General features: G+C 36.9%; 1 protein-coding gene across 2 annotated transcripts; it reads left to right on the top strand.

Annotated features, from left to right (window-relative positions):
* The first annotated feature begins 9536 nt into the window (after positions 1-9536).
* On the top strand, positions 9537-14028 carry LOC114311862 (protein AUXIN SIGNALING F-BOX 2). Of its 2 annotated transcripts, XM_082867712.1 has the most exons (4): positions 9605-9821; positions 10393-10845; positions 12488-12983; positions 13077-14028. In XM_082867712.1, the coding sequence occupies exons 2-4, from the start codon at positions 10394-10396 to the stop codon at positions 13839-13841; spliced, it is 1713 nt and encodes a 570-aa protein (XP_082723838.1). In that variant the 5' UTR covers positions 9605-9821; position 10393; the 3' UTR covers positions 13842-14028. The 2 variants fall into 2 exon arrangements, with proteins under 2 accessions (XP_082723837.1, XP_082723838.1); XM_082867711.1 differs by having other exon boundaries at positions 9537-10845.
* The last annotated feature ends 891 nt before the right edge of the window (positions 14029-14919 follow it).

The following is a 14919-nucleotide window of genomic DNA, read 5'->3' as shown; positions in this document are numbered from 1 at the left end:
GCGGTAAAACAACCTCGGGAAGAGGGACGAATGCAAGCACGCTCGGCCCTCTCGGGAATCCACCGCCATGTCACATGTTGCCTCTGTTTACACTGCTCTGAACCTCTGAAGACTGCACAAGTCTCAAGGTTACTTCTGGACTACTCCCTGAGCACTGTGGGAGGTCACCGACCAAGGGGAAACACCACCGGCCATGGAGAACTGGTCATCGACCAAAAATTATACCACCGGCTGGGTTTTGATAGTCGGCTGGCACTGAAAATTGCCGACCGGCCATTTCTTCCTGCAGAAGGCTGGTTTGCTGCAACAGAGGACAGACAAGACATGGCAATGCATTTTCAAAGCAATTTATGCACCACCACCCTTCTCAGCATGTTTGAGACTTAGAGAAGCATGGTTCTCGACCCTCGGGCCACCAATCGTGCATTTCAATGCATGATAGCCAAATGAGTCAAGTGTACAACTTCAATATTAAATGCCCAAAACACAAAACATACCAAGGGACCCCCAACCTCAATCATGGTTGATCAATAGGCAAGGGATGCATGCTCAATGCTATGCAATCCTAAACATGCAATCACACTAGTGCAACATGGGCATGCCAACAAGCAATGTATAATAAACATGCCAAATGTAATGCAACTTAAACTAATATGCAAACATGCAAGGCATGTGACAATATTCATGGTTATGCAAGCATGTAACAACATGTGAGGGACAAACTCATGCAAATATGCAAAGCAATTTAACGTAAGATGCATGCCAAATGCAACACCACTTAAACATGCAACAACATGTCAATGGGCCAAGTATGCAACAACATACAAGGCAAGCATGCAACAACATGCGGGATTGGTCTTAAACCAATTTGGGCAGCTCTCAAATAAGCCCAAATCAGCGGCCAAAATGCTATGGAGATGAGGACAAAAGTACATACAAACATGCATGCCAATTGGCCTAACACTTAAACAACGAAGGGGCAACTTTTAAGCACACTTAAAAGGGAAGATAAGCATGCAAATGTGACAACATTGCATGCTCTGAAATGATGCTAAAGGTGATGCCAAATCACATGAATAAGCCAAGCATGCATGATTAAGGCTTAAGGCTTAAAACTAGGCAAGGGACTTGGACCGAAGCTACACAAAACAAAGAACATATGGCAAGTATGACCCAAAACAGTCCTAAATCATGGCAAATTAAGCCTAAAACATGCAATGAACCAAGCCAAAACAAGCCAAAACAAAGAGGGCAAGGCATGAGGCATACAAGACCACAAAAGAGGCATTACTCTACACCTAATACAACCAAACATGGCGTGATTTAGGCGATCAAAAACAGAGGTATGACATGTCAAAAGGAGCCCAAAAACGCACTTAGATGGCATCCCAAATACCCATGCATGTTGGCACACACAATGTCACTTCCATGAGGCATACAACCCTAACTCTTTAAAGCATTAAAGGAGTTGTCACGACCCCAAACCGCCCCTAGTAATTTGGTGCCGTGATGGCCAGTAATCCGGGATTACCGAAGGCCAACTTGCAAAATCCACACACAACAGCGTATAAATATATATGGGGCTCACAAGTACGGAAGCGATTTATACAACCAGATTAGTCCATAAGAGCTGTGCATGAGTCAAATGAGATAACAACCATTTACATATGGGTTATAACTTGGTTACAAACAAAGAAAAGTACAAATTGCATTTTTACATATTAGCAAAAGGGCTCCACAAGCCGACATAAACAAAATACATGAAATACAGCTAAATACAAAATCTTCAGGATTGCCGACATCCTCACGGCCGACATAACACGCATACAAAACACACATCTTGATCAAAAGGCTTTTCAACCGACGTATGCAACATATAAGTAGTACAAATCGAGAAGCATAATTTTCAAGACTGCCGACGTAAATACAGGTTAAGCCGACATAATCAAAAACCCAAAATAAGCTCCGAAATCACATCTAGGCGTCACCACCTTCTTGTTCATCACCTACATATATATAGAGAGGGTGAGCTTGGATACTCAGTGAATAGTATAAATAATAAAGGGGTTGCATGAATAATAGCCGAAGTCCTTTCAAAACAATACAAGACAAAACTTTATATATAACAAGGAATGGACCTCGTCCGTCTAACAGATCTTCAAAGCTTCAAGGGATACTTACTAGCATCACATATTACAAATAATAACATTCCGGCAAACGTATCCACGCGGTAAACCGTTCGTGGCAAAACAAGACAAAGCAAGAGAGGCATCTTAGACAAAGGTGCTACAAAAGTTTAGAGTCCTCTAGCACAAGGGACCTATGTTACAAAGGCCCATAGCCTTTTAACACGAGAGTGCTACGAAAGTTTAGAGTCCTCCAGCACAAGGGACTTCCAAGACAAGATGTGCTGCGAAAGTTTAGAGTCCTCCAACACGAGGGACTTCAAAAATGAGATGTGCTGCGAAAGTTTAGAGTCCTCCAGCACAAGGGACTTCAAAAACGAGATGTGCTGCGAAAGTTTAGAGTCCTCCAGCACAAGGGACTTTCCGAGAAGGTCATCATGACAAGATCATACTTGATATACAAAATAGGGACAATTATTCATGCTTAACAAACACTTTCAATACAAAGCATAGCAAAGTCTTTATCAAAACGTATAACATAGCTTTATTAAAAATACCACTCACCTAGTTCTTCAAACGTCGGGGTCAAGGCAAGTCCAAGTCCTACAAACACATGACAAAGTCTATTGAATGCACTACTCAAAACAAGTCTAGCATACATACAAATGACCTCGGCATTCTTCAAAAACTAAGTCAATCAAATCGAAACACAGTTTCTTATCTTTGGGGGAACACGCTAGGCAACTACCAGGTCTAGGCCGAGGTCCCACACCTCCTTGCCGAGGTGTAGTCTCGATGGCCCCACTCAAAAGCGGAGTCGGGAAAATCTGGGTTTCCCTCTTGATAAACATGAAGAACATGAGTATGAAGAAGATGAACGCAAGGATCAAAACTCGCCATTACAAAAGCTGAGATTTCATGCTATAATTTCAAAAACATGGACCTGGGTACCCATACGCAAGGATCTTATCAAAACAAACACAAAGACATGAGCCTTAATGCAAACTTTCGGATCAAACGAGGCTTTTCTTCAAGAACACATGAAAACCATTTTCTCTTTCTAAAACCAATCTTTAAATCAATGTATGATGTGCAGAACAGGTTCGATCGCGCAATGCAGCTAGATGTTCCATAAAAACAACAAGAGTAGGTTATGATTCTAACCTTAAAACTCGAATCTAATGGTTCAAGCTCCAACGATCAAGCTTGGAAGTTCACTCTCTCTAGCTCAAACTTCTCCTTCCTCTTCCTAGAGTTTCTCTCTATAAAAGGCAAGATTGATACAAAAAGATATGCTTCTCATGACAATCACTGACTTAATCCATCTGCCGGGACACGTGGCATTGGCTGATTGGCTCTAACCAAAAAGGTGGCTGGCATGACAAGACAAGACAAGACCAAGATAAAGTGTACTCAACAAGCTAGGCGGCAAGAACACACCGGCAAATAACGACATCGGCTAACAACAAGACTCCGGCAATCAAGGGGCAATGACATCGGCTTGGAAGGACAACACTTGACTAAACTGTGCCATTCCAGGAACAAAATCACTCATGCAAGGATCGAGGATCGAGGATCTAGAACGCCTAGATATTAACATCTCGGCCCAGATGATGCACATCTCGGCCTAGGCGACGCGAACCTCGGCCTAGATGGTGACATCTCGGCCAATATGCCAGGGTGAAGATGGAGGTCAACCAACGGGTTCCAAGATAGTTCTAAGTAACAAGGGTCTCGAAGGTGTCTAGGCTTAAGATGACCTCGGCAACGCACCAGACGAGAACAAAACATGCAAGCAGTCACTCAAGCAAACCAAGACAAGATTTGCAAATGCACATATTAAAACAAGATCATTTATAAATGTATGCAAGTATGACTAAGTCAAAATGAGGGTTGTTACAGGAGTTATAAATGCAAGCATGTGAGCATGAAACAAGGACTGAAATATCATAACTAATGGTGCCAAACCACTGAAATGATGCAAATGAAGCATGGTAGAGGAGCCAACACTCAAAGCATACAAGCTAGGTTACATGGTAGTTATACAAAGCAAGTCATGGATGACCCAAACAACCAAAATTAGACCTAAAGCATGCCAAAACATGCATAAAAACCTCATGTAGTCAAGCCAAAATCATGCTAGAAACAAAGCTCAAAGCACACAACATATTAGGGAAATTTCATGGAATTACAAGACAAGTATACAAAGCATGCATGGCATGTCTAAACCAACTTTGGACAGAGGTATACCATGGCAAAATAGCACTGAATACCCTCTGAAATAAAGCCAAATCAAGCTACGCACACATGCTACAACACAAGCCACTTATGCTAGCATTAAAGACAACATGGAGAGGGGATAAACCTCTCCCATTTAGGACCTCAAAACCACCTCTCCACCACTGAAAATCCTTTGGATTTCAGTGGTAGAGAGGTCATGCAAAGACCAAAACGATGGCCAAAAGGTACGGCCTAAAACAAGGCCTAACAAGGCCTTGGAGGGGGGAGACAACCCCAAACCTCAAAGTGACCTGAAACAAAGTTTAAAAGCAAGTAAAAACAGAACTTTTCTCAGTTATACACTAAGCTTAAAAATAGATGCAAGGTAGGTTAAAAGCTTGTGCAAAAACGAGAAATAAAAGGGTAAGTTTCTCACCCTTGTAGACTTTCTTCAAGAACAATGGTCCAGCAGGTTTTTTGAGTCCAAAGCAACCCAAGAACACCAAAATCAACCTCCAATAGGATGGTGTAATGCTAGGTGTTTGTGTGCAAAAGTATGAACAAAACAACCTTATACACACACAAACATGTAAAGAGAGGGAGATATAGAGATAGATAGATACAACTATTCATAATCCTAATTTCAAACCTCTGGAACCCTTGAGAAGGGAGGAGAAGCTCTCTCTTTATAGAATTCCAATCTTGTAAAGCTTCCAAAACAAGCTAAGCAAAAGACAAATCCCTCCATATACGTGTATGGAGGGGGTGAATTGTGCATGCCAGCTGTGCCAGCTGGCACTAAATATTTGCATAAAGTAGATGAATAGGGGTCAGCTGGAAAATATGGCCGATTGACCAACAAAAATGGCCGGCCGACCAAAAACATTGCCGACCGACCAAAATATTTGGCCGATAGCAAGAAAACTAGGCTGGCGGCCTCAAGCCAAGGCCGGTCAGGTGTGGGGATGACCAACAAGCCATTTCCTACCCTCAGAAGCAAAAACACAAGTGTTTGGTCCATGACCAAGTACAAAACAGTCAAGTTAAGAGATCTTGAGGCAAGGCGCGTAGCTGAGACCTCCGAGAACTCAAAACGAACACGAACATTGATGATCACCGAGTGTTCAAACGGTGACGTCCAAGTCTTGAGGACGGTCAAAAATGGGGTGTCTACAGCACCAAACACGTGCACACACATGCACACTTCCAACACACACACACATGGGTTTTAATCCCCTACACTCAGCACCACAAAATGCCTCAACACATTATACACTCAATCACATCTTAGATCATTAATAGGATTAGATTAGGTACCAATCATGCATTATTTAAATCAAACATAAGTAACCTTAATTTATTCAAGTTAGTGCGAAATTCAATTAATCCAAATTAGTTCCCATCAAGGTTCAATTTAATCACATGCGATTTTTACCGAACCGAATCAATTCTTAATAAAATTTGCCATAAGGTTCTAAAAATTCCAAATAACATATCAGTGTAGTCAATTTCGGTTTCGGATGCCGATAAGGCTTTCAATTTACATATTAAAGTGGAATTCCAAACAGATATTCCTACAAGTAACAGATAGTAAGCCAAATATCATGCAAATCACGAAATAAACCATAATTTATTTTATTCACTTAATTAACATCCTTAACTACCGATTAGTGGCTAATTGTGGATTGGGGTTATTACAACTTCACCTAGCTCGGCTTAGCCCGGTCCAACTTCCAAACCTTGGGCTAACTCAGCCGCATGATCTATAACCTCGGCCAAACTGCCCTCGGCTATGCCAACCCGGTCGCATAATTCAACGGCAAGGCCCAAGTCACAACTAACTCAGCCCGTTTGCTTGGCGCGAACTCCCCTCTCAAAACCTTTTGATGACTTTCCTTGATTAAAACCTAGAGACATCTTTGTTGGCGACACAACAGTATCTATGTATTTATATTTGTCTTTCTTCATTTTCTTTTGACATCGGGGATAAATTTGACATAAAAACTATTATATTTCAATTAAATATTTTATTATTATTACATATTATGTGGCTTTTCAGTATGATAAACTCAACTATTTACTTCATGAATATATATATAGGAAGTGAGAAATAACAATAAATTAAATTCGATAAGAAATAACTTTTTTTTTTTCATACATCTATATATAAATAATTTTGTGCTAATTTTAGCTCCACCACCATCAATACAGTGCAGTGCAGTTGACTAGTTGAGTGGGGGGATGGTGATGAGGGATGGAGCATGGATTGGATTCAAAGAGTGTAGTTGGAAGCAGAGATTAAACAAAAGAGTTAGGCCACTGGAACTAATAAGGAGTACCCCAACGTCACATCTCACATGGCCTCCATTGTTTGCTCTGTTGCCCTCTCTCTATTAATTTCCCTAGGGCTAAGGGATATATGACCAGATGATCAATGATTGATTAGGGGAGACATCCACGCAAAAATTTTTATAATTTGATGTTAAACATTTGAGTCATCAATGATTGATTAAAAAAAATATTTAAGATCCATACAAAAAAAAATTAATTTGATTTACATTAATATGATACGATAGACATTAACATTTGAATTATCAATGATTGATTAAAAAAAATATTTAAAATTCATACAAAATTTCTTATAATTTGACCAACACTGATGTGGTACAATAGAAGTTAATATTTGATTTGTCACACACTCAATTGTGTAGATTACATCTCCTTTGTTACATCATTATAAGTAAATGTAAGAATCTAAATCGTGGATTTCTAACACTTCTCATTAATTAATTAAATAATTTTATACAATATATAGATTATGAGAAATTCTATGATTTGAGGTGTGTACCATATCATGTATTTGTAGACATGATTTTTGTGTATTTAATTATGACTTATTGTATTGTTAATTATGACTTGTGATGTTGATATGGCATTATTTTAATTATAATTAATTTTTTTTATTATATTTTATGTGATGTTTGATTATAACTTAATTTTTTTAATTATAATTTTTATACTATTAAATTATATCATTGTAACAATCAAACACACAAATAATATAAAAAGGGTGTATACATAGATCATATGTAGTTATGGATAAGTGTGATTCAATCTACACAATGGGGGAAGTTGATTACATATATTTTTTGAACTACACATTTTTTAGGAATTTCAAATTATTTTTATAATTTGAAAAAAAACGTCTTTCTAATTGGGTATCTTAATTGAAGCTGCTGTTGGAACTTTCACGAGATTTTATAGAACTCGTTAAATGTTTCATCACTAAAAATAAAAAATAAAAAATAAATCACCACACCCCAACCACTACCACCAGGCCAACACCTCTTGCATCTCTAAACTGCCATGCCCCCCCCCCCCTCTCTTTGCCCTTGTGTTTAAGGTAAAAGGTAAATTTAAAAAAAAAAAATAAGGGTTCTTTTGAGAAGTGAGTTAATTTTTTAATTTTTTGATTTTTTTTAGTTATTTTAATTTGAGACTAAAAAGCTTAGTTTAAGAAAAATTTTAGTCTTTTTTATGAATAAAAGAATATAATAATTATAGATTAGATGTGATATTTTGTCTTATTGAACTAAAAAGCATATTTATTTTTTGTGACTAAAATAATCATAAAAGTCCCAACTTTTGCTTCCTAAACGAAGCCAAAATGACCAATTTTAATTAGAAGCTATAAATTTTGAATCCACGGAGCCTTTTTTTTTTTTTTTTTTTTTTTTGACCATAAAATTTTAGTATTGATTCAATCCGGCCTATTATGAAGGTTGATTTCTAAGACACAAAACAAATCTTCTATAAAAAAAATAAATAAATAAATAATACTTTTTTCGTCTCAAAATATTAATGTCATATTCTATTTTTTATTATTTAAAAACGTAAGTCCAATTTTAAAAATTAAAGACTAAAATAACATGAATTTCTTATTTTATCTTTCTTTTTAATTCATTAATAACACAAAAAGTAAAATTATTATATTGATATTCTAAAAAAATGTAAAATAAAAAGATACTTTTAAAAAATTAATATTTTTAAAGTGTAATAATTGTATTACCAAAAAAAAGTTAGATCCCTCCAAAATAGTTATTATTTTGAGATGGAAAGAGTATATTATTTATTTTTAGTTTCTTATATTTTTTTGTAAGAGACCTTGTTTGTTAGATTTTCAATTTTTTTTTATTTTTAAAACTAAAACTAAATTGGTAAAAATATTAAAAAATAAAAATATTTATTGTATTATTTTCATATGATTTTCTAATTATATGGACGAATATTTGTGTGAGTAGTAAATCGACTCGCGGGTTTGTGGGTTTGTGAGGGAGGGAGGGTCATTTCATCTGATCTCATGTCTTGAGTGTCTGACAAGAGATGCTCTCTCTCACATGGTGATGTTTATCCTTACAGGATATGGACGCTAGTATACTCGTACTTCATGCTTATGATGATCTACCACCGGGGGTGGATGTCAAGTTCGACTCTGCGGGCGCAAAATATTGGATAATTTTGAGTGGTTTTCTCTAGAGATTTTGCACTTTATTTCAAGTAAAATTTGATTTTATTGGAGATGGTCGATGGATGATTTAAATTAGTGTATTTTTTATTTTTTTATAAAAAAATATGTAAAAAAATAAAGAAGTAATGTGATAAAAAAAAAATAAAAAGATGAATTATTTTGAGTATGTCAAACTTGACCTTATCTAAATTTGCAGATATAGGTTTATTTTGGAAAGATGGTAAAAAGTAATTTTTTGGCTTTTAACCAAGCTTTTGGCTTTGTTTAGACAAATGATTTGGAAAGTTGATAAAAAGTGACTTTTGACTTTTTTGATTAATGTTTGTTTATGATGTCAAATCATAATAACATGACCAAATTACCCCATTTATTTAAAATATTTACGACTTCACCTATGTAACACATTTTGACCCATGAGGGTAAAATTGTAATTTTACCGTTGGCTAAAAACCAACTTCCCAAATGAAAAAAAAGACAAAAAAGTCAACTTTTAACTTTTGCTACAAATCAAAAAAAATGACTTTTAACCAACTTTCCAAAATAACCCATAATAATGGCACATCACAACAATCCTTCTTCTTTTTTTTTTTAGTTTAAAAAAATAAATAAATTATGATGATCTTATCGACAAAATGATATTCCTGTAATTTCTACTCAAAACCAGTGTCAATTCCGTTGCATAAAAATCATTTTCCACCATTTAACGGTCAAGATCCCCTTATAACTTTCCACAAATTCGACGCTCTTCATTGATCATATCAACCACCATTACGACTCTCCTTTTAACCATGGTTAGGTATGATTAGTGTTCTCTTCTCTCTCTCTGTCTCTCTGAGCTCTGCTTTACCACGAGTTAGTGACTGATGAGAGAAAGGGGGAGATCTTAGAGAGAGAGAGAGAGAAAGAGAGAGGGGCTTTGGTTTGGTTTGTCTCTCTGATGATCACCCGTGAGTTCTTCTCCTTCCGATTTTTTAGCTCTGATTTACCATAAATGGAAATTTAGATTCTCAGATCTATGAATTTCAATCTGTTTCTCGTTTTTTTTTTTTTTTTTTTTTGGTTGTTGTTGTAATCATCACCTTTTGATTTGTAGATGATAACTCAGCAAGCAATTACCTTCTGTTTCCTTATCCAGTAATCTTTTTCTTTTTGTCGGGAAAATTTGAGTTATTTTCTGCTCTTCTCTCTCAGATCTAATCTGAAAGACTAGGAGATGTAATATTTTATCTTCTCATTTTCCACGAATTCTTAGATCTAGTTGCGCTCAGTCAGTTATCAAGAGCTATTACGCGATCTAGTTCAAATAAAACAATATTTTTTTTGTTTTTGTTTTTTCGATTTTGAATTTTTAGTTAGTTTAGCTTGTAAATTTCTATAGTTTATCAAAGTTGTGTATGGAGCTGAATCGAATCAGTTTATGGTTTTTGTGTTTGTCGACTTGAGTAGTAACTCTCCATCCTTTGGGATTGTTTGTGTATTTTTAGTATCGTGTTTTTGTTTTTGTTTCTGTTTCTGAAGGATGAATTACTTCCCCGATGAGGTTTTAGATCACGTATTTGATTTCTTGACGTCGCACCGAGACCGCAATGCGGTGTCTGTGGTGTGCAAATCATGGCATAGAGTGGAAAGGTTTAGCAGGGAAAGGGTGTTCATAGGGAATTGTTATGCGATCAGCCCAGAGAGGTTGATCGAGAGGTTTCCTAGGCTTAGATCGCTTACCTTGAAAGGAAAGCCCCATTTTGCTGACTTCAATTTGGTCCCTCATGGTTGGGGAGGGTTTGTGTACCCCTGGATTGAGTCAATGGTGAAGAGCGGTCTGAATCTGGAGGAGCTACGGTTGAAGAGAATGGTGGTCTCCGATGAGAGCCTTGAACTACTTTCTCGATCTTTTGTTAATTTCAAATCTTTGGTTTTGGTTAGCTGTGAAGGGTTCACCACCGATGGTCTTGCTGCCATAGCTTCCAATTGCAGGTATATATTATTAATTGAATGCTTAGTATGTTTGCATCACAGTTCTGTTTGTGTGTTCTTTTCTTTATTTGGATATGGCTGCCAATTTATTTTTACGTGATTTACTTTATGCTTTGGTAGGCTTGTGTTTATTTATTAAACAAACAAAAAAATTATGATGTGCTACTATTTGAGATTATATGTATTTTTGTGGCGCATGTAATCTTTGGAAGATATTGTTGAGCTCATAGGAAGGTTAGTTATGTTAGTGATAGACCAATTGGTTGTTGGTCGAGTGGCGATTGGAGCTCGACTTGGTAGGGAGGTCTACGGTTCGATCCCCCGCAACGCCAATTGGGAGGGGGCTTGAGTCTAACCATCCAGAACTGCTCCCCCGAATCCGGATTAGTCGGCCCAAAGTGGGTCGGATACCGGGTGGGTAACCAAAAAAAAAAAAAAAGTTATGTTAGTGATAGTAGCTGATATTCATGGTAGCTGATATTTGATTGAAACCACGTGCTGTTGATTATTGGATTGTCAAATTTTGGAACTTTAAACTTAGTAGCTGTTTGGGAGAACTAAAAAAGTGCAATTTTGTACATACATACACTTTTTTAGGTCACATCAATCAACATTTATCAACATTTATTCTCTATTTTTCTAATCATTTTCTCTACTTTTTTACACATTTTTTTATACGAAGTCAAAAATGCACTTATTTAAAACATTCCAAACCACCCTTAGTTTCAAAAGTTCAAGCTTTCATATTTAGGCCTCGTTTGGGAACAGGCTAATTTAGTAACTTTTTGGCTATTTGGCTAAAATATGTACTAAAAAAAACCAATATATTTGGGGTGACTTTTTGGCTTCTTACGAAAAGATGTGCAAAAAGTAGAAAGAAAAAAGAATTTTTGACTTTTTGGAAAGAGTTATTGGCTTTTTGATTTTTGCAGTGACTTTTTGACTAAACGGATCGCTTGCCAAACGAGGGCTTAGTTATTGCTTGATCAGTTCTTCGGGCACTTCATTTGTTTTTTGTTTTTCAAAAATATATATCATTGGCTTGCTGTGTTTTATGTTACAATAGACCTGTTTACATATCTCTGTGAATTCAAATGCACTCATTTATAAGTAGTGAGCTTTTTTATTTATAAATTTATTATCTTGAATGAAGCCATTGAGAAAGATAAGGGACCTCACCGCATCTTATCCAGAATAGTTTATCAATGTTTCTTAGAAATACGGTTGGCCATGAATGTTGGCTTCAAACTCTAATAACTTTTTCTTTCTCAAATTTTGAACTTTGATTGAGCTTGCTGGCATTGGTCCTTAAGAATCATGATGGTTGTTTTGGTTTTAAAGTATGACTGAATGAGGAGTAATGATAAGCACATTGCATTCCACTCTCAGATTCTCACACTTCCTTTGTGGGGCTAAAAGACCTAAAAAAAGGAATGTGGAAGGCTTAAAGTGGAGTGTTAATGTGATTGCTCCTGAGAGAATGGTACTACTAATAAAACTCTTAATTTGTCCTGTCTGCAAGCTGATAATAATGGTCATACCTTTCAATGAAGTATCATAGTAGATGGGTCCGACGAATTTGGCCGACATTGTCTCTGATCTGACTTTGGTCTGTTCTTTTTCCCCTTACTTGATGATCTAGGTTTCTCAGGGAGCTAGACTTGCAAGAAAATGAAGTTGATGATCACAGAGGCCAGTGGCTTAGTCGCTTTCCTGACAGCTGCACGTCACTTGTCTCTTTAAATTTTGCATGCCTCAAAGGAGAAGTTAACTTGCCAGCCCTTGAGAGACTGGTGGCAAGGTGTCATAGTCTTAGAAGTCTGAGGTTAAACCATGCTGTGCCACTGGCTACTCTTCAAAAGATTGTGGCACAAGCGCCCCAGTTGGTGGACTTAGGTACAGGAGCCTTTGTTCATGATTTGGATACAGAGACTCGCTACATACTAAAGAGTGTCATCACGAAATGCACATCAATTAGGAGTTTGTCAGGGTTCTTGGAGGTTGCTCCCCGTTGCTTGCCTGCTATCTATCCGATTTGCTCGAACCTGACCTCCCTGAACTTGAGCTATGCTCCAGGGATTCATGGTTCTGAGCTTATAAAGCTAATCGGTCATTGCTCCAAACTTCAGCGGTTGTGGGTCTGTTTTCGTAACCCTCCGATAATTGAATTTTGGACTTCTTTTTGCCCCCCTTAATTTTGTGATAATTACAGTTTTGCATCATTTCTACAGATATTGGATTGCATTGGAGATCAAGGTTTAGGTGTTGTGGCTTCCATTTGTAGAGAACTCCAGGAGTTAAGGGTTTTCCCATCTGATCTTCATGGGGTTGGGCATGCTGCTGTAACTGAAGAGGGCTTGGTGGCGATATCTGCTGGTTGCCCCAATCTTCATTCATTGCTATACTTCTGCCAGCAAATGACCAATGCTGCCCTCATAACTGTGGCCAAGAATTGCCCAAATTTTACCCGTTTTAGATTGTGCATCCTCAACCCGACAAGACCAGACCCTGTGACTATGCAGCCACTAGATGAAGGTTTTGGGGCAGTAGTTCAATCTTGCAAGGGTCTCAAGCGCCTGTCGCTCTCTGGCCTCCTGACAGACCAGGTGTTCCTTTACATTGGAATGTATGCTGAGCAGCTTGAAATGCTTTCCATTGCATTTGCTGGAGACAGTGATAAGGGAATGCTTTATGTTTTGAATGGCTGCAAGAAGCTTAGAAAGCTAGAGATCAGGGATAGCCCATTCGGCAATGTGGGACTTCTAACGGACGTGGGAAAGTATGAAACAATGCGATCCCTTTGGATGTCGTCCTGTGAAGTTACCCTTGGAGGCTGCAAGATGCTTGCAAAGACGATGCCGAGGCTCAATGTGGAAATCATAAATGAAAGCGGCCAGGCTACCCTTGATGATAGACAAAAAGTAGAAAAGATGTATCTGTATCGGACGTTGGATGGGCCGAGGAGAGATGCACCAGATTTCGTGTGCACATTGTAGCTGCATCAGTGGGTGTTTTATTACTGGTTCAGCCATGCCTATTTTTTGTTGTTTTGAATTAGTTGTACTCTATTTAGCCAAACTGATGTATGGATTTTTACTTTGATGTTGAATTTGGGTGTACGGTTGGTTGTTGGTTTTATTGATATAGATCTGCTATTCCACATAGGTCTTTTTAATAATATTGGTGAAGCCCATCCAGGGTGAATGGGTGATTGAATATTGATTACCTTTGGGGCAAATCTCATTCGGAACTTCATTTTTCCTCTTGGTTTAGCCCACTTGTGGATAATTCTTATTATTATATTTTTGGATAAAATAATTATTATTATTTGACAGTTGAGTGTATAATTTTTATTTTTTTTAAATTAAGCATGTAAGTTTGAGTTAAATAGGCATTAAACGTGTTATTTGGTCTCCCACCTATTAATCTCGCTATTAGATGGTGGTTAACATTTTCATCAAACGTATTGGCAGAGAATCAAATGAGAAGAAAGTCTCCATAGTATCTGATTTGTTTTATTTTAATGACATAGATGATGGATGGTTTTCTAAGCCTAGTTTAAATTGATACAAAATTGTTCAAGTCTGACTAGATCTAATCTCTCTTCTTGAGTTTATTACCTAAGCTCAATTAAATCTCAATAAATTAAACAGAGGTTGAACTTGAGTTGATTAATACTTCTAATTTTTTGGAGTTAGGCTGTGTTTGTTTTTTGTAGAGTAGTGTTACATCACATTTTATTTATCATGTCCTCATAAATTACCCAAATCGTTCACACAAACAAACCCAAATTGAATTTGTGTTTGAAAATTGAGCTCAAGATCCGTATCAAATTTAAAATTATATCATTCAAATTTAATTATTTTTTAGAGTGGCTCGAGTTAATTCTGTCTGAATTGCAATCTTAGGGGTTGTTTGAGATGTCTTAAATGAGTGTACTTTTTGACTTTTTATAAAATATGGGTTGGGTATGGGTTGGATTTGAAGTAATGTAATAGAGAGATAATGTGATTTAAATAAGATGATGTGACTTAAATAAAATAGTAACTTTTTAACTTTTTAAATTTTTTTAAA

The sequence above is a fragment of the Camellia sinensis genome, chromosome 4 (assembly GCF_055761805.1).
Source record: "Camellia sinensis isolate YWXY chromosome 4, ASM5576180v1, whole genome shotgun sequence".
Taxonomy (NCBI): domain Eukaryota; kingdom Viridiplantae; phylum Streptophyta; class Magnoliopsida; order Ericales; family Theaceae; genus Camellia; species Camellia sinensis.
This window is presented reverse-complemented; position numbering and strand designations above follow the sequence as displayed.